General features: G+C 38.4%; 1 protein-coding gene across 2 annotated transcripts in view; it reads left to right on the top strand.

The window, feature by feature from the left end:
* plcd3a (phospholipase C, delta 3a) overlaps positions 1-21,068 on the top strand; it is a 38,942-nt gene that overhangs the window by 13,048 nt on the left and 4,826 nt on the right. For both annotated transcript variants that reach the window (XR_008303265.1, XM_026916955.3), the window contains exons 2-13: positions 2,334-2,501; positions 12,890-13,118; positions 14,242-14,371; positions 14,777-15,002; positions 15,465-15,666; positions 16,255-16,399; positions 16,532-16,684; positions 18,015-18,158; positions 19,384-19,540; positions 19,749-19,865; positions 19,994-20,172; positions 20,511-20,646. Coding sequence is in view for 1 of the 2 variants with exons in the window: in XM_026916955.3 (XP_026772756.1) it covers positions 2,334-2,501; positions 12,890-13,118; positions 14,242-14,371; positions 14,777-15,002; positions 15,465-15,666; positions 16,255-16,399; positions 16,532-16,684; positions 18,015-18,158; positions 19,384-19,540; positions 19,749-19,865; positions 19,994-20,172; positions 20,511-20,646 (1,986 nt within the window). In the remaining variant the exon portion in view is untranslated. The remainder of the gene's footprint in view (positions 1-2,333; positions 2,502-12,889; positions 13,119-14,241; positions 14,372-14,776; positions 15,003-15,464; positions 15,667-16,254; positions 16,400-16,531; positions 16,685-18,014; positions 18,159-19,383; positions 19,541-19,748; positions 19,866-19,993; positions 20,173-20,510; positions 20,647-21,068) is intronic.

The raw sequence follows: 21,068 nt of genomic DNA, 5'->3' as shown, positions 1-21,068 counted from the left end.
TAAAGATGGATGGTGGATGCGATGTCTACTGCAGCATCTGGGAGCTTTTAACACCATGTTCAACTCCTGCCTCAGTAGAGTCCAAAAACGTTTCTGGATCAGCCTCTTTGAGCTGACATGTGCTGCTGAACTGACTCTAAACCGAGTGGGATTGGATAGTGATGCGCAACCTGCGGCTCCATATTCGCACATGGTGCAAGGATTTTATTTACTTTTTTTATCTTTAAAGGACAGCAAAAATAACAGCAGGAGGAATTCTTTTGGGAGTGGAAAAACAGTTTCATGCACACACCTTCGCTTCCTAACATTCCATTAAAACGAAAGCTTTTTCCAGTGTAGTCTTGTGCAGTTGAATGTAGAATTGGGTTCATCTAGTCTGAAATATTTTCTTCCAATCAGTGTACATTTTGCTGTTTTTCTTTACTGTCTGCCTGACTGTTTTTTTTTCACTGTTCCAAGCCTATGCAACCCCTAACCAATTCACACAACAACTCAAGTTCGTATGAAATGTTACCACAGTTGGAGATAAGGGGCAGGGCTAGCACGTGTTCCATTTCCTACAATTTTATTTCCAGATAAAGGTGCCTTCCAGCAAGGAAATTAACCAGGAATGGGTTTGGCAACCAAAGGTTTGGTACTTGTATGTGTAGGTGACTTGATTTATCTGATTAACTGATGAAATCTGCCAGATGAGTGAAGAAACATCTTTGAGGTTATAGCACAGGACGAATGAGTGCGGAAGTTGGTGCGCGTTGGGATTGCTGTGTTATTTAGTTCTTTGCTCCTACAGAATCAATCAGTTTGGAGTGAACATCTCTGCGAAAGGCATCACTGTATCCTATCCATCAGTCACACTGCAGTCTTCCTGCCTCTAAGAACTAATGAAAGTTCCACTTGACATGCCAGGGCCAGTCCAGTTTCTCATCTTCCCTTACTGAGTAGCAATTTCTTTTCTTTCCACATTACCGCAACACTAATGTGACAGCTTTTCAAAATACAAAAACACGCTCACAAAGACCTTTTCTCCTCTGACAAATAGTAATGTTATTTTTATTCTACTGCAAATCTAATCATAGTCTCTCTCTCTCTCTCTCTCTCTCACACACACACACACACACACACACACACAAACATACACAGACTTACGAAATGCTCTTTTCTCTCACTTCTTCATTAAACCTTTATCCCACTCTTTTCTCATAGGATCATGTAGGATGAAGTCATTTTCTTACACCATACTCTGCTTTTTAGTCTCTTACAGTCATTACAGTATTTGACACACAACAGCCTAATCTTGTGAATACGCCACATCTCAGTCTTATGACAGCGCACACACTGACCACTGGCCTACTAATGCTCTTTGTATGTGTCTGTTTTTTCCGAAAGTGTGACATTTAAAAAATGTTTATGCCAAAACCCAGCTGTTAATACTGTGGTAATAGTGTGTGAGTCAGTGTTGGGAAGAGCATTAATTACTGACACAGCACCACATAAATGCAGGCCCATTGTTGGGACAGCACGTAAGCTGTGTGTGTGTGTGTGTGTGTGTGTGTGTGTGTAGTACTGTCATATAGGATTTACTATGCATAGCAGGTGTGCTGGATACAGACTAAGATAACTTAGAAAGACAGAGTTTAGTGGAGAGAAGGGACAAGGTAGTCACATGGTTCCTTTTCTTCTTCCTCTTTATCTTCTTGTTATTGGGTCAGATTAATACATAATAATGTAAAAAATGATTTGTAAATGATTGTAATATATATATATATATATATATATATATATATATATATATATATATATATATATATATAAATGCCACCAAGATTAATTGTACATTAATTGTATATTAAGATATAACATGTACAGGTAACAAAAATAAAACAATATCACATATAATAATATAATTATATTATAATAATACAAAAATAAGAACATGTTTCTGTTATATTATATTATGTTATATTATATTAACCTTATTGTTTATTTTTGCTTATTTTTGGTGGTCTTATTTGTCCTGAAGTTGTTCATAGCAGGTAACGGCCTTTTCCCCGAGTGCAACCTACACTTTAACTGGAATAATATTCAACACAGGTTTTTTAAATTATTTGAACTTTGGCAGTTGTTCCACTAAAGCTCATATGAACCCATGGATCTTCTGGCAAAAATCATACAAAAGGCAATGTGGAAAATGTTGGAAAGTAAAAGAGATTTTTGTAAGATTTAAGATTTATTTGACACATGTTTTTGTAAGGTTTTTTAAGGTTTATTTGACAAAGTTTTTTTCCTCAAAGTTTCATTGTGTGCGTGTGTGTGTGTGTGTGGTCTGTCCGCAGGCCTGCTGGACGATGAAGACGTGCGTGTGATGCTGCAGGGCTCCAGGATGGTGAAGGTGCGCTCACCACGCTGGCAGAAACACCGCGGCTTCCGGCTGCTGGAGGACTGTGTTACCGTGTGGTGTGAGTCCAGCAAGACCTCCCGCAAAGCCAAGAGACGCCAGACCTGTGAGTCTACCACACATGCATGCACACACGTACACACACACACACACACACACACATTCATGTGACATTTCAAGATGTAGGATTATACATGCAGTGTATACATTTTTTGTACGTAACTATTTATATGTAATAAGAATTTTCTACCCCACAAAGAAATCATTTCACTTTTTCAGTTTTGAAAAGAGAAGCACAAACATTTATAAAAATCACTTTATATTCCTGATTTTGCAAATGATAAGGATTACCAAATGGTCCAGGCTACTAAATTGATAATCAGTGCTATAAACATACAGACAATAATGCGCTTTGACATTGACACTATAGAAATAAGAATAAAATATGATCCTGGTGTGTCCCACTAAAATATTTTTACTGGACTCAGATGAAATGAATCAGTGTTATTGAGTAACTGTTCTTACATTTGGTCAGCATGGCTTATTTTGTTTGAGAGAACAAACAACATTCCAGAGCTGTAGGGTGGTATTTACATTCATAGACTACGGAAGCTGAAAATCTCCTCTCTTATCAGATGTAGGAGGCAGAACGGCATCACTCACTAGCGGCGATCATAAAAGTTAACATCTCCAGTAACTACTGCTTTTCTTTCCCAAGCACTGGCTTAATGCCAGCATATTGTGTTTAACTGGGTTTGTTTCTGGCTTATGTCAAACCTCCTCTGAGTTCTGAAAGTGCAAGTACACTAACTGAGAACAAAATGCCACAGGGGACGTTTAACACATTTAACATTTAGGCATGACTTTGTGTTTGAAATCAATTTTACGGATTCACTTTGCTTAAAGTACTGCGTGCTATAGAACGAGGAGAATCAAGGAATTTTGTTTATACATGGCTTATGCATTGGAAACTTGTCTATACAAATATTAAATTATCTTCATAATCTGAAATTATAAATACACTGACAGTTAAAACAGTTTATACCATAGCTCTGTTGAATTCTTTATTCTGATTGGTCCAAAGGTGTTATTTAATTTTCCATAACAGCAGCTCAGGGCCTTGTATCGTGTAAATAGATTTTAAAAAGTATGTAATTGTTGATACCGTTAACAATTTTGTGTGAGAGCACATTTATTTAACATGTAACATTCAGAGGTCAGGCAGTTTCTGGCACAGGGATGTCTTCAAGAGAGAGAAAAAGAGAGGCCAGTGAGTGAACTATAGCTATTATAATGTAAGTTAAACAGAAAAAAATATGACTGATGTTCTTTACTAAATAAAAAGTGATCAGTGTTGGTAAATTGCTGTATTATAAGAGGAATAAAACACTATGTGTATAACAACACATCCTTAAGTGTTTACAACCAATTTCATCCACACATTCACACATTACTGTAGAATTAATAATAAGAAAGTATAAACACCAGCCTGCCCATAACCAGTGAGCATATACATGAAACCATTTTGACATACATTTTACAATACAAAGCAGGCACATACGATAGGTGAGTCTCTGAAAATTAAAGGATTTACTCAGACTTGTGCTCTGGCAGGCCTTGGAATTGAACTCACAACCTTTTGGTCACTGGAACAGAACCTTAACCACTGTGGTATTACTTCCGATTTAGCCAGTCATCCACTGCGTGGAAGCTTTCGACTAATTTGTCAACATGGAAACTATGATTCCATTTCTAAATTTGCCTGCAAATAACGATAATTATTTAGTATCCATCTTACCAGCTGTTGCCTTGAAGGTTTGCTCCATTTCACCATAGCTAGATAGGAAATGGTCTGAATTTGGGTTTGTTTCTAAGAGTGTTGAATCCTGTTTGAGTTTTGTGTAGTAAATAAGGGCTTATGTTTGAGTGGTAAACATGAGGGAGTGCATCTTATTTACTTTACAGAGTTTGGAGAATGAAATATACACACTGTGGTTTTTGAACCACACTGTAGTGCCACTTCCTGCTCTAATACTGAAGGAAAATTCTATAGTAGAGTCCTATAATACTCCTAAAACACTATTGGCTGTGTTTCATCAGCACCTGGAAATAAAAGAGAAATATTTTGACGTTATAATACCATAGTTTATTCCAAAAATGTAGATAGTACACTTAAAAACATCTCACATAGCTTTGTCTTTAGAGTACTTGGCTCCCAATGGAACTGTGAAGTTAAGATCATCTTAAGTTATCCATTTGGATGCTCGCTGTACCTTTTAACGATGATCTTGTGCTGTGAAACATTTTTAAGAACTCAGCTTTGAATAGTAATCTTGATAAAGACTTACAAAAGTTTGAATGCCTAACAGAACTGGCACAGAATTAGTTAGCTTGCGAGCACTGCGCTATATGTTGCCAGAGAAGTACTTCACTTAACTGCTACCTGTCTAACATTAGCTATAACTTTAGTAGCTAGCCAAGTTTGCAAATCCAAGTGCTAACAAACTAGAAAACATTAGCATAATATATTGTGTAAACCAATAGCCATGTTTAACAGGTATATATATATATAACATAGCTAACAATTATGTTAAATAAAAATAGGTTTGACAGCAAGGTAGCTTACACTAGGGTAATTATTATGCTTGGTAAACCAGTAGCCAATGTCGCTAGAAAACTAGTCAATACCAGGCTATTATACTTTGTAAACCTGTGGCCAACATCACTAAAAGATCAATATTAGGCTAACTACTATGCTGTGTAAATCTGTGGCCAATATTGCTAGGAAACTAGCTAATATTAGGTTAATTATTGTGCTAAACCAGTGGCCAATGGTTCTAGAAAACTAGCTAATATTAGGCTAACCAATATACTGTGTAAATCAGTGGCCAATGTTACTTGAAATCTAGCTAATATTAGGTCAATTATTGTGCTAAATCTGTTGCCAATGTCGCTATAAAACTAGTCAATACCAGGCTAGCTATTATATTTGTAAACCTGTGGCCAACATCACTAAAAGATCAATATTAGGCTAACTACTATGCTGTGTAAATCTGTGGCCAATATTGCTAGAAAACTATCTAACATTAGGCTAACTGTTATGCTGTGTAAACCTGTGGACAATAACTAATATTAGGGTAATTATTGTGCTAAACCAGTGGCCAATGTTTCTAGAAAGCTAGCTAATATTAAGCTAACTGTTATGCTGTGCAAACCTGTGGATAATGTCACTAGAAGACTAGCTAATATTAGGCTAACTAATATGCTGTGTAAATCTGCTGCCAATGTCACTTGAAAACTAGCTAATATTAGGTCAATTATTGTGCTAAACCTGTAGCCAATGTGTCTAGAAAGCTAGCTAATATTAGGCTAACTATTAAGTATTTAAAACCATTAGACAGGTGGGAATTGACAATGAATAAATTTGGTGCAAATGCAGTAGTATATATTATTTATACTTGGGTGGAAAGAGCTTCTGTCATTAAAAAAAATCACAAGTGACCGTTGTTTAAAAGATAAAGTTTTATTTTTACTTTGTCTACTGTTTTTGTTCGCTATGTTCTTTATCTGTTCTTTGACACATCTTCATTGTTCAGCCCTGCTGAGTCAAAACAATCACTATATTGCGCTAACGAAATTAAACCTGATGAAAGCTTCTATTCCTGTTCGAAGTGTAATAAATCGGGCTGTCAGTAAAGATTGCGGTGACCATTTCAGAGAAGAGTATAAAGTTGGCATGAGGTTTTTGTTTGTCGTGACCACCTACACGCATGACCTGTTTTTACACATGTTAATCAGAGAATTCTCTTCTCCTTTTGTGTGGCGTTTGTAGTGCATCATTTGTCATGTCATATTCGGTATTTTCCGAACAGTAAGTCAGACAGGTGGCAAATTAAATGGAAGAAAAACACACACACACATGGAGGCTATTTGTTTGCATTTTGCTGGCACGGTCTGGTTCTACTTGTTCTTTTCGAAAGAAGCGTCACTGTAAATCAGTACAAAGTTCTTCTGTGTGATCGCCCTTATCCTATGATGGAATAAATCTATAAAGTTGGGAATGATCTCAGATCTCAACCCAGTTGAACACCTACGGGGAATTTGGAGTGTTAGATAGTGTTTTCAACCACCATCATCAAAACCATCTGAGGAAATATCTTTTGGAAGAATGGTATTCATTGCTTCAGTACACTTTTAGAGACCAATATATTAATGTAGTAATATACATTTTGATTCTACATCCTGCTTGTCCTGGCTCGAAAACAGCACATCAGAAAGCCATTGTAGTTCACTTTAGTCTCATTTAGTTTTTGTCCCAGTCCATTTAGTGCTTTCTGAGCTGAACACATCTTCAAGTGACACTGGATGAAACAAAAAAAAACAAACAATTAATACACTTGTTGTAAACATACCTACTTGCCTGTTACTGTAATAATGCAATAGTCTGTAGAGTGAGATTTCGGAGTTTAAATAATCCCCCTCGTAATGATGCATCTTGGAGGTGAAAGTAAATTTTGAAAGACTACAACTGCTTTGTACTGATGGATAGCTAGATGTAAGGCAGATATTGTATTACATCACATAAAGGATTATGCCATAGACAGAAGCCACGCACTGGATTGTACTTTATCTGAAGTACAGTAAATAAATATGAGCAGCTTTATATTTCTGTTGTGTATTACCTACATACTTTCTTGGTTTTCATAAACACAACACTGAAAAACAACACATTTTGCCTTCACCAGTTGTTATTTCCACATTTCTTAAAATGTCTTCATTAACGTTGGCACTAAATACAGGCCACTAAATCTAAAGCTAGCAGCACTGATGCATGTATTATTGGTTGCTTATGACAAGGATTCCTGGTGTTTTTTCCAAACACTAAAAGTAGAAAAGCAAGAGAAATCAGAAATAGAATGTGATTTTTAATACTCTACTACATAACATACTGAATTTTAGTTTTATGCTGGGAATGCTGCTTTAATTAATTATTAATGTTTCAAAATCAAGTATTTTACTGCTAAAGTAAGGCTAATCCCCCCCCTTAACATTACCACCTAACACTACATCTCATTTCCTGATGCTCCTAGCCAAGGCAACTTACAATCAGAACAGGATACAGCTGAGTAGTTGAAGGTTAAGGGTCTTCCTCAAGGACACAACTGTGGCGGTTTGGTGGTGCCAGGATTTGAACTCACAACCTTCTGACCAGTAGTCCCCTGTCTTAACCACTGAGGTACGAACCTTCATGGAAGTGCTAGAGTAGGAATTGGCAAGTGTCTAAATTTGGGGAAAAAATGAGAGGGGGGAAAAAATGTGTCTTGTGTGCCACAAACTACTGAAATGATTAAATCTGGCCCTAACTATACTCAGAATGTTGGAGTCTTTGGAATATATTCAGGTATTGTAGAAAGGATAGGTTAGTTTTACTATCCAGCTATTGTAAGCTGTTGTTAGCCCTCTGTGTCTTTTTTGTCGGGCTGTTTACTCAGGTGATTGCTCATTTTGGGTTTAGCCCATAATCTCCTCTGAGAGTAGAAAAACCTGAATACCTTCTACAAGTTTGTCAAGGCTGCCTCAACTTGAGCAAAAGAATGCTATGGCACAGATAAGACCTTCTCACTCACAGTTTTCAGACGTGCGCCATACACAGTGGAAACAAAATTCTGAGAACAGCTTGTGGTTTGGAAAAAAGTGAAGCAAATAAAACTGTAGATCATAGACATACTAGCCCTCACACAGGCTCTTTTTTTTGTTTTGGCAATTTCACTCTGTCTCTCTCTCTCTCTCTCTCTCACACAGACACACACACACACACACACACACACACACACAGGAACAGGCGGAGGCTTGTCTTTCCTAATTAAATAATTCTCTTTCTGCTACTGTAGTTAATCTTCACGCATTTCAGAGTTGTTTAATGCTGGAAAATAAATGTGCAAGTTAGAGGTAACATTATATTAACAGCTTTCCCATACACACACTCTCTCTGACACATGCACACTCATGCTTTTCATACTTTTATGTGCCTCCATTGCCAGTTCATAGCAACCCAACACACCTCTGCGTCACTTAGCACACTCAGGATGGAATGATGGGGTCGTATGATTTTCCAGTTCTAATTTTAATCCATTGCATTTATGTGGCCCTTTGAGAATTCGTGTGAAATAAGGGGTTAAATGAGGTCAGTAAACTCTATTTAGGTGATGTATAGTATTAATTTCATGTCAGTCAGATGATGTTGAGTCAGCATAATGAAAACCAGATCTGACAAGAATTACCATTTCAAATGTATTAGCCAATACTACTTTTCTGCAGCACTGACCATGATCATGACGTGTAATCTGCATGGACCTGACAGATCAGCCTCATGGTTGTCAATCTGTTTGACTCAATCTGTTTAACTCACTTTCTCTCACATTGCATTACTAGCAAAGCGGCTGATATAAACATAAACAAAATAGGCCTGAACATGTGACTAAACCATTAACAAATCATATATGTTCACTAAAACATCATTTAATATTGGTTCTCATTGTCCAAGAAACTATTAACTATTGTCCCCTTGTCCTTCTGCCATGCTGACTTGCAAGCTTGCTTGATAACTAATTTCAGTATCTGACTCAATTTTCATCCTTATATTCTCAGTAACTTGTTTAACAGCAATCCATCCTGTCACAATATAGCATAACATCAGAGATATTGCAAATCATTGACAGTTACAAGAAGAAGAAGAAGAAGTGCTGGCTAGCTAGCTGGCTAGTTAAAGTAAACTAGCTCATGTTTGTCACAGGAAGTCTAGAGTGCGATTTTAATATCTGAATAATATTCTCGGCATATTTTTAGGAATTTAATTAATAACAGTCAAACATATCAAAATATGGGCCCACCATAATAATCGTCACAACATTATTAGCTAGTTTTCAGCACAGGGGATTGCTTTAAGACAGTATAGGAAGCCAGGCTTCCAAAGCGAATCAATGTTATATGAACAAACAGCATTACACTGCAGTGAGACATTGAATTCATTTGATTAGCTAAAGTATTGAATTTCGCCATTCACATTTCTACATTTAATATATATATATATTTAACATTTCATTTTTGCATTTTAGTGAAATGTTCCTATATTAAATGTAGAAATGTGAATGGCGAAATTCAATATTTTAGCTAATCAAATGATCCAGTGTCTCACCGCAGTATAATGCTATTTGTTCATATAACACACACTTTTTAGAGGATAGCACAACCTGCATGAAAATCTGCTTTGAAGCCCCAGACACAGTGCTATTAGAAACTCAGAGAAGCTGAGCTTCTATAGGCTCCTATGTCAGATTCAACTACATTGTGTTTTAATGGGAGGAAAGTGTAACGCTCATTGGACAACAGGCTTTTAATATGTCATTTTGGGTCCTACCCGGACGCCGTAGCTCTCTGGGAGTCAGTGAGAGTGTGGGTAGGTGGGTTTTGCAGAAAAAAATGTGCAAAGCCTTGTAATTATTGAAACAATACTGAACATGACTGACATCAGCATGCAGAAGAAGGACTCAGCTGCAGCAGTCAGTCAGCAAGTGAATCAATAACAGTTTTACACAACCTGTACAACTTGGTATTTTATCTTTGTAATCGGCAAATATTTTAAATAAATCACTGTGGAATTTTTTTGTTTATTTAAAGGTCTAGCCAGCTAGCTGTCACTACCTTCTTAGCAGTTTAGCTGCTTTTTATTGCAACATGGCAGACACTACTAATTTTGTCAACCTGATCTTCTCTTACTTATGAGAAGAGACTGAGAATTAAACTGAAGGCCAGACCAACATGTTACAGATAAAACAGAGCACACATATATTTAGATATAGTTTTATAACAGGCACCTGTGCTTCTCCAATTTTAAAAAACACCAGCAGCAGCTGGTTTCCTATCATTAATCCTCTGGCATATCAGACGTGATAGATTTATAACTGTTGAGCCGCTTCTGTAACATCATAAACTGAGCTCATCCAAATCAGCTTTTACGACAAGGAGTCTGTTTTTAAATGGAAACATATGAATCTATAAAAGCGCAATCAGACACCCAAAGGAAGTTAATTTAAATCACTTTTAAAGGTCTTAAAACTATAGTGTGTAGTTTTTGGTTAATGAAATGGAAAGCATTATTGAGTTTTTATCCTCATTACACTTTTGTAATACTTGGGAGACCTCGATAATGGCACCAGATATAATTGTACCTTCTTAATTGGGGTGCTTCCCAAACCACATATTACCAGTAATATATCACTACACAATTATGCATAACATGAATATATATTTACCTCATATATTTCAAGGCTAGTTCTATGAGAGAGTGCCGAAATTCCCAAATCATATATCCTGCAGCTCTAATCACTAAAATGAAAGGAAAAAGGAGTTCTTTGCAGTGCTATGTTTAACTGGAATGGTTGTCCCTCAGGCTGTGGCAGCTGCCGCAATCATTTCATTCCTCTTTCTCTAAATGTAGGCCAGTTTGTCATTGTCACTGACACCTTTATGGGAAGGTGTTACAAATGTGAATTAGATCTGTTCACAATTCTTAGGTCAGAGTGACTTCACTAATTCACACTAATAATACAATACAATATCAATACAAATTCAGTTATTCCTTATGTGCAATTGTCAACTCCCAAATAAAGCAAATCCATGCTAACAATGTAGCAGTAAGTATAAATCTTTCGACACAAAGTGATGGCCTGTTGCAAAGTGACTGTAGAAACAGCAATGACGTAGAGTTTTTAAAAAGAAATCAAATTAGTGTCTAACTCATATAGAACTAACGTTTCGCAATTATCAGTTTACTTGTGCATACATACGTGTCGATCAGGTTTTAAGCTATTATGAGATTTCACAATATGTATTCAGTGAGAACAGACACACCAGTTTCAGTCACCAGGCTGTGCTCACTGAGCTCTCTCATGTTTGCTTGTATTGTACCTTCATGTTTTATGGAGGAAATTAAATTAACGCCTTGTCTGTTGGACTTCTCTGCTATATGGGCTGAGGACTACAGTGAGGGCAGAATTGCAGTTTTGTGTATGTGTGTGTGTGTGTGTTGGGGGGGTTGAGTTTGAAGGGTTTAAATTTTTTTTTTTTTTTAAAGGTGACACCTATATGATCTCTACTTCTCATGAATACATAAATGATGAGTACATCATTTATGTAGTAGTAATTTCCAGTGACAATGCCATACTGGAAAACTACCCATACACATTCCAGGAATAAATTTTTTTTTATTTTACTTGCCACCTCATTCATCCGGATACTCTTGACAAACACATGATGTCATGACAACATTGGCCCAGCGCTCGGATAAAATTATAGCCCTTTCAAAACCGGTCTGTTTGGGTAATCAACACCTGTAGCAGTATGTTGAGTCTGATTGGCTGGTTCACTGACAGGTGCTATGAAAATCTGAATCCGTAAGATAATGTTTTAAATGAATGCATTGGCTCCCGTCACAGGCTGTGTCTCAATCTACATACCAGTGCACTAAATGCTATGTCAAAATTGTAAGCTGCCATAGATTACATGTTACCGTAGATGCCGTGCTATATACACTGGTATGCATTTGGAAACACAGCCTTCAAATGACAAGCTTTCACTGGCTTTATACCCCAACAGTCATATTTGGCCTAAATATGAGATATTTCATTCTGAAATATTGGGTGTGCTCAAACTCCAGAGCACCCATGCATCTGGCGTCAATGGTAGCATGTCTGGATAAAGCTTCTGAATTCATACACACTACACTCTTCAGGCCTTCGGATCAAAGCAGAGAATCGCGTGTGTGTGTGTTTTGTGTGTGTCTCTGTGTGAGTGAGCATAATGGGATTTTTCTTTTTCTGTAGTTTCAACAGTTCAAAGAGTTCATTGTTGCAGAACACTGCTGTCTTTTTTTTAGGTTAAACCAATAAGATGAAGTCCCTGCTACCACAGACTGGAGGCCAGCTTTATTAAGAATGAACTGATTCATGAAGAACAGTGAGATTGTCTCAACTGACTGTGGATCAGATTTGTGCACTTAGTCAGCAGTGTGAGGAAAGTTGAAACTCAGCTGTTAAACAGATCTGGTGGGCGATGGGGCATCTATTATGAGCCATGAGGACACACACACACACACACACACACACGCACACACACACGCTGCTTCCTTCCTAGCTATTCCGTTAAAGTGCCACAGGATCTCAATGGCAAGCAGATCAGTTAGCTAACTTAATGATGAACAAATTATGACTGAAAGGTTTGGCTACTGTTAAATAAATGACAGAGATTCTGTTACTGAAAGTATCTAAGTGTGACAAATGTGAGCTACGTACATATCCTAGTGAATATCTACCTAGCTGTGTGTTAACGTTAACTACGGTAAATAACGAGCAATGTCAGTAAGTAAGTCTGAAATATTCTGATGTCACAACTTCAACTTTTCTGTTCCGTTCACTTCTTTCCCCCTCTCTCTGTCAGTCTGTGTGACGGAGGTGGAGTGTGTGCGGGAGGGCTGCCAGTCCGAGTGCCTGCGTCGGCTCGCTGATTCCGTCCCCGATTCTCAGTGCTTCACACTGGTGTTTCGTGGAGGGAGGAAGAGTCTGGACCTGTGCTGCTCATCTCGTGAGGAGGCGCAGTGCTGGGTTCGGGGCATCCGAACTCTCAAAGACCGTGTCGCCAACATGAGCCAGAAGGAGAAGCTCGATCAATATCCTTCAGCTTTACTTTCAGTTTGTAGCTGCTCGCAGGTTTATCTGTTTTTCTTGCGTATGTGACCAGTGTTGCAATCAGGCAGGCTGGTTTGTGAAATTGACTTTAGTTCTGTAGCAAGCGAAAGTCCAGCCCCTGGCTTTTCCACTGCTTTGCAGTCAGATAAACACACAGGGACTTGCCACGTGTGCAGTGAAATGCTTTAGGGTCTGCTGAAGCTGTGGTTTCAGGGCCTTGTCTTAAAGCCAGGTATAAAACTCTCCACTTACATCGTTGAATATGATTAAAGGTGCAGTTTGTGAATTTTAAAACTATTTCTAGAGCCACAATATTTGCATAATTTCAAAGTCTGTTATGTAAAATATTGTTATGCAATTGATCTTTCCAGCCAACGTTATTAGAGTGCTCAGTTACCTATTTGACAGTTTCTGCCAATGTTAGCCTTTAATGTTAAAAAACTAACATCTCTGCAATGTTCTGAAAACGTTAAGTAGTCATGGTTTGCTTTAAACATTGTTGTAATGTTAACTAATGTTATAGAAACACATGCAATAAAGTTCCTATTTATGAACATTATATAAACACATTCACCCTAAACCCAGACAACTTGTTTCTAGACATTTAACTTTCAGAAAATATTCTGCTAAACAAAAATGGTTTGCTGGGTTTCATTTCAGACTTGTGTTTACATTTTTTCTGGCCTAGAAATGACTTCCTCCAGCTGAAACTAACTTCATCCCTTTCCGCTAAAAGTGTACTTACGGCATACAGAGTTTTCCAGTTGGGACAGGGGACGGGAATGCTTCTGATGTTTTCCCTGCAGTTGCAGTTCCCCTCACAGGAAGCTGAGGAAATTACAAACTACTTCTTAAAGCTAACCAGAGAGGAGTCATATCGTGTAACATCTTTATTTAGTTTAGATCTGTACCGGATTAAAGCCCTGTATTTATTATTTTTTTTTGGTTAAACCTCAAGAAATGAGTACAAGTAAAAGTGTTTTTAGATTATTCTCTGAGCATTGTACTGTAGAAGCATATTGAACTGAAATGTGTGTAAGAGAGTGGATTTGTAAGCAGCAAATGGTCTGGTGTGTGTGTGTTTACATCCTTAACTTTTGACACTTGGATCCGAAGCTATCTGAGACGAGCCGATCTGAACCAGGATGGAAAGATGAGTTATGACGAGGTCCAGCACCTACTCCAGATGATCAATATAGACCTGAATGAGCAATATGCACGCACACTCTTCAAGGTTTGTCTGTGTGTGTGTCTGTGGGTGCGTGTGTGTGCGTGTGTGTGTGTGTGTGTGTGTATACAGCTGGTCAGTATGGCTGCAGTTATTATTGAAAATAGAATTTGATTTCAAAACCTTTTTGCTGCAGTGTTTGTCTTCAGTGTGTTTTCAATTATGAGAGGCTCCAAAAGAGTGTTCACATGATTCTGTATGTATGTGTGTGTGTGTGTGTGTGTGTGTGTGTGTGTTCAAACGTGCTATACCACAGTGCTGTTGAATTCTTGATTCTGATTGGTCAGACGGTGTTGATTAATTTTCTACATACGGTATCAATGCGCTGGTTCTAATACATTATCATTTCTGATAACAACTGTGCTGTGTTCATGCCTGCTTGGTCTATCTCTTGTTCTGCGTTTTGTGTAGAAGTGTGACCGCTCCCATGATAACCGCTTGGACCCTGTGGAGATTGAGGAGTTTTGTCGGGAGCTGATGCGACGGCCTGAGCTGGACGCTGTGTTTCGCCATTACTCCAGTAACGGCTGTGTGCTCTCCACACTGGAGCTGCGGGACTTCCTGGGTGATCAGGGCGAGGGTGCCACACTGGCCCATGCACAAAAACTCATCCATACCTACGAGTTCAACGACTGGGGTATACACACACATACACACACACACACCTACAAATGTGGCAGAACATAAACCATGTACAAAGCTGTTAAATGTGACTATAAATGGATAAAATGGTTAAATATTACTATTAATTATGACTATATATGGATAAAAGGTATGAAGTGTGATTTCTTTTTAATAAATAAAAAATGGAATTTTATTGGGAATCGGCAGTTGGCCCTTTTTGTTACTTGTGATATTGAAGGAACATCTGGAAACATAACAAAATGTCTTGTCATCCTGTAATGTAATGAAAAGGTTACGACATAGTTTGTAATTACATTATTACAATTATGTTATTCCTCGAACACACACAGGAGGAAAATGATTATTGTGTTCTGGTAAGAAGGTTTCACGGAAGCAGTGCAGGAAACTGGTGAAGCTGTGAGCTTTGGGTGTCTTACTGTTGTTGTTGTTAAGAATCCTCTCATGTGTTGTTCAGCCCAGAAGAACCTGTTCATGACTCAGAACGGCTTCACCATGTACATGCTGTCAAATGAAAATGACGTGTTCAACCCTGATCACACACGTGTGTATCAGGACATGAGCCGGCCGCTGGCCCACTACTATATCTCTTCCTCTCACAACACCTACCTCACTAAAGACCAGGTGACGGGAGAAAGCAGCACGGAGCCTTACATCAGGTACACACACACACTCACACACACATGCACACACACACGTATAAACACAACACCTGTCCCACTAAAGACCAGGTGACTGGAGAGAGCAGCACAAGCCTTACATAAAATACACACACACGCGCACACACACATAAACACACCACCTACCTCACTAAAGACCAGGTGACTGGAGAGAGCAGCACAAGCCTTACATCAGGTACATACACACGCGCACACACACATAAACACAACACCTACCTCACTAAAGACCAGGTGACTGGAGAGAGCAGCACAAGCCTTACATCAGGTACATACACACACACACACACACACACACACACGTATAAACACAACACCTGTCTCGCTTAAGACCAGGTGACTGGAGAGAGCAGCACGGAGCCTTACATCAGGTACCTCACGCACACACACACACACACACACACGCACACACACATACTCATACTACTTGTCTATCATATTCCCATATACGGTATATAAACAGAATGCCATATGATCAGTGGACCTCACACAATCAAACTTTCAATGCTGTAGATAAACCGTGTGTGTGTGTGTGTGTGTGTGTTTGTGTGTGTGTGCTCGCGTTCTCAGGGCTTTGAATCAGGGCTGCCGCTGTGTTGAATTGGACTGCTGGGACGGTGATAAAGGGGACCCTGTGATCTACCATGGACACACACTCACCTCTAAAGTAGCTTTTAAGGAGGTGATTGAAACTATTGCTCAGTATGCCTTCAAGGTGAGACCAGCATTTACAGTTTCAAAAGTCTGCGGCAGTCAAAACAGAACGAATACAGGTGCTTATGTCTCTCTCTCTCTCTCTCTCTCTCTCCCCCTCCCCCCCCCCCCCCCTCTCTCTCTGTCTGTCTAGGCATCTCCGTATCCTCTGATCTTGTCTGTGGAGAATCATTGCTCTGTGGAGCAGCAGGCTGTCATGGCTCAGCACCTGCGCTCTATCCTCGGTTCAGCTCTCCTTACCAAACCTCTCAGCGACCAGACACTCAATCAACTGCCCTCACCAGAGGTTACACCCTCTCTCTCTCTCTCTCTCTCTCTCTCTTTTTCGTTCTGCTTGTAACTGCGCTATGGGCTATATTACGTGTTGAGTTAAATGCTCACAGTGATGTGTTAATATTGAAATATTGCAGACGGTACAGTACAGACAGTTACAATGCAATGCAAAGCTTGTCCAGAACAAAGGTGTGTCTTACTTATCCCCTATTTACACATTGAACTTAAGTACTTTTTTTCCTGTGCATAATCTTCTCCCTGGGCGCAGAGCTGTATTAAGTCTGGTAATACTATCTGACAAAATCATTGTAGCCAAAAAAAGATGTGATGCATTTTGGAGCAGTAATAAATTCACTATAAATATTTTATGTGAGGAATAAACTGCGACTGGGTATGCTGTGATGTGAAGCAAAGTCACATTACCAGAGCAAAGTTGATTATTTTCCTATAAGAGCACATCCTGAAGCGTTTTATTCCTCTTATTCCTGTCAAATTGGCATCACTTACAACTTATTTATTAAATAAGCTGCAATTTCATCAAAAATTCCAGACTGTCCTCAAGAAACCACAAAGTCCTCCATCTTTAAGACTTTCTTGTGGTGTAAAACTTAAAGATACAGCTTTATCTCTGACTGTTACAAAGTGCTCAAACAACTAAACATCTCCTTATAGAAAACCTTCTCTGTTAAATAATTTTTTTTGTTTCATATTAGCTGTAAATTAAGTGATCATCTACCATACAAGTCCCTCTCAATCAGCTGTTGCTATAGAAACGATAACGTATTAGACATAACGCATTAACATATACCTGTGATTTGCCTTGCACTATTGCTGGCACTAAGTTAATCAACACCTTCTGATCAATCAAATTTGAGAATTCAACAATGATGTGGTATAATACAGTATATAATAAAATAATTGCGTGAATTTTCCACAATTCTGCTGCAAGTCTTAGTAACAACTCCAACAGCATTCATAATTGGCACCCAGGAAATGTGGGTGGAAGCAAATTAAAACAAATTGACAGAGAGATTAAATTAACGTGATCATCACAACTATTAAAGACAATCAACGTCTAATCTAAACCTTCTTTAATTTTCTTTAATTAGCTTTCCCTTTTATGGCACTTGATGTTGCAATTGACATCATACAGTATTTTATCCATTTTTAAAAACCTAACCACGCTAGTATTTTAAGAGGTTTGTTATTGTTGCCAATGTAAGCTTAAATATCATTTAACTTTCCACACTTGGTCAAAACCATTTGAGTGTCTGGTAAATTTCTGTCAGTTCTGCAGTAACGATCACTCTATTGCCCCTCAAACCTCCCGTTTGTGTTTTCAGGAGCTGAAAGGCCGGATCCTGGTGAAGTCAAAGAAGCTGACTGGTCAGATGGAAAAGATAGGCAGCTCAGCCAGTTTCTCATCCAGCTCAGATGAGGAGATCGGGGGCAGCAACAAGAGCCCCAGCAAGAAGGAGCCTGGGAAAGTGAGTCGTGTGCTGGTGTTACTGTAGTCCAAAGGCACCTTGGTGTGAATGCTCAGTAGTCTGTGGATGTGCTTGTGTAAGGATGCTCCTACATGTCTGTATGTAGCTGCACTGCAAAAAATGAAATTGTAGCACGTGGAAATATCTTGGATATAGTCGAGTATTTCCGTCTAGTATTTCCTATAAAATTTCAATAAAACAAATATATGATTATTAAAATCTTAGTGTAGACACTTTTTTTTTTTTTACTAATTTCTAACTTGAATTGTTTTTTTCTATTGGCAAATAATTTTAAGTATTTTAAGCAATTTTAAGCAAAATAAGAAAATTTTAAAAGCATTTTAAAACAGGCTGAATAATCTCATATTGGATTTATAATATTGTTATAATAAGAAGAAATAATAAGAAATAGTAGATAAATTTGCCTTTATTCAAAATATATTTACTTGGTATAATATAATTTTTGCAGTGCGGTTACGTGAGTTTGGGATGGTTTTTAACTGTTTAACCATTAACCTAGCTGTTTTTTTTTTTTTTAGCTTGAACATTAACATAAATTATATCTTTCTAAGGTCATTTGTAAAGTAAGTGTGGAAACCAGGTAAATCATTTTCAAGCATTAGTGGAAGAACCAATATGTGTCGCACCCCCACTGTGTAAAAATGTTTATATTGTCCTCCGGCTTTTCTTAGTTGTAATTTTTTAATTGTTGTGTTTTTTTAAAGAAATACATATTTTTTGGGTATTAAAATCACCTGTTTGATGCGTGTAAGCCTTTAAAAAAAACAGATTAATGTGCTAAATGACACAACATTACAGCCTGATGGTTATTAATAATGAGCATAAAATTTAGACTAGATTTCAGAAGTTACTTCTCCGATGTCCTGATTTCGTGTTGTCATTTCGTGTCGTCTGTTCATTAGCGTGATGATGTACACTAGGCTTGCATCACAGAGTGTTTTTTAACGAGTATGAGTAAATAAGCATGGTATCGGATCGATACCTGATACCCGATACCCGATACCCGATACTGGGATCAGTATCAAAACATCCCTAGAAAAATTATATATAGGTCTCTGTATGTGAAATAGGCCTATTTGATTAATTTAATCAAGCCCAGGCATAATGCATGGTGGGCCTGGAGTTTGCTCCTACATCCACCTCATGTCTCAGTGAAGAAAGTGATGAATAAATGTAGGTGTGTATGTGTTTTCTTGCTTTTTAGCCAGCGAACTCTTCTAAGATAAGTCCCGAGCTGTCTGAGCTGGTGGTGTATTGCCGCAGTGTGCCGTTTCCTGGATTCGAAGCGGCCAGTCAGAGACCCCCCAGTGAGATGTCGTCTTTCTCTGAGAATGAAGCCCTCAAGCATATCAAAGACTCAGGTGAGACACGTGGAATAAAAAAACTGTCTTCACATCCCCACATAACACAGTTTATGTTGTGTAATGGGATATTTAATATTCTCCCCTAAAATTATTTTTATATCGTAAAAAAAAATTCTAGGATAATATGTTAGGAATGACTGTGAGAAAAAGACGGTGCGTTTATAGAATGTGTTTGTGTGTGTTTGTGTATGTGTACCTTCTACAGGAAAGCTTTTTGTGAGACACAACAGTAGACAGCTGAGCCGGATTTACCCATCAGGCCAGAGGCTGCAGTCCTCTAACTACGACCCACAGGACATGTGGAATGGAGGATGTCAGATGGGTAAGACTCGCTCCACACCTCCTAAACCACCTACCTGAAAGCAATACCTTTTACATTTGCTAGAGGCCAAGCAGAATAGAGGACGAATAGGATAATTTGCATGATGATTCTTTCTCATTCCTTTCCAGTGGCTCTGAACTTCCAGACACCAGGGGAGCAGATGGATCTGAACCGGGGTCGTTTCCTGCCCAACGGGCGATGTGGCTACGTACTGAAACCAGACTTCCTGTGTCAGCCAAATTCCAACTTCAACCCCGAGAACACCGGCGGAGGCCCTGGACACATACCCACTCAACTTACCATACGGGTCAGCAACATTTACACAGTATGATTAGAGTATAAACCACAATATTAATACTGAGGTTTGTGAACAAGTTAAAAGAGACACAGACATACTGTTTTTAATTTCAGTGCTTACAGTAGGATTTGACACCATAATTTTATGATCATAAAGTAATTTATTGTTGCAATGATAATATATTGTCATATCACCCACCACACCTGTCATACTATTTCTATATTTAGTGTTTTTATCCTTTTTGAAGTATTTTTAAGCCCTTTCTTTTATTAATATTCTTACTCATGTTCCTACCACTTGGTTTCACGAGGTTGATAAGGTTGTCTACTATCTTGTGTCGTTTGCAGGTGATTTCTGCCCAGCAGTTACCCAAGATTAACACAGACAAACCCAACTCCATCGTGGACCCCCAAGTTTGGGTGGAGATCCATGGAGTGTCTATTGATAAGGCCCGTGCCAAAACTCACCGCATCAACAACAATGGTACGGCTCTCCTTTTCTCCAAATGGTCTATATGCTGAGTCAAAGTTGTTTGGCTTTTAAAAGTTTGGTCAGCAATTTCTAGGGCAGGACACTGTAATAGTTGTAATTTCTTCAGCAGCTTCAGTCAAATATCTGCTCAGAGAATTTAAAAAATGTCTGGTCTCTGGGGGCATCACAGGTTCTGTAAAATGGGAGGAAAAAAAAGAAAATGACGTGAATGACCAAAGTCCATCTTTCAGGGGTTTGAGCCTCAGCAGTCCAGGAGCATGTGTTTTAAAGAGACGCGGCTTTAGAAGGAATACGGAAAGGAGTACTGCATTTGGATGGATTTGGGTTTTTTTTACATCAGAATCATTGACTAAACCCTTTATAATTTTTTTTAAAGAAATTACTGTTGTCTGTAGTAATGGTTCTCAAACCAT

Source organism: Pangasianodon hypophthalmus, chromosome 13 (genome assembly GCF_027358585.1).
Source record: "Pangasianodon hypophthalmus isolate fPanHyp1 chromosome 13, fPanHyp1.pri, whole genome shotgun sequence".
In the NCBI taxonomy this organism is placed as follows: Eukaryota; Metazoa; Chordata; class Actinopteri; order Siluriformes; family Pangasiidae; genus Pangasianodon; species Pangasianodon hypophthalmus.
The sequence above is the reverse complement of the archived record's forward strand: the minus strand, read 5'-3'. Positions and strand labels throughout refer to the sequence as shown.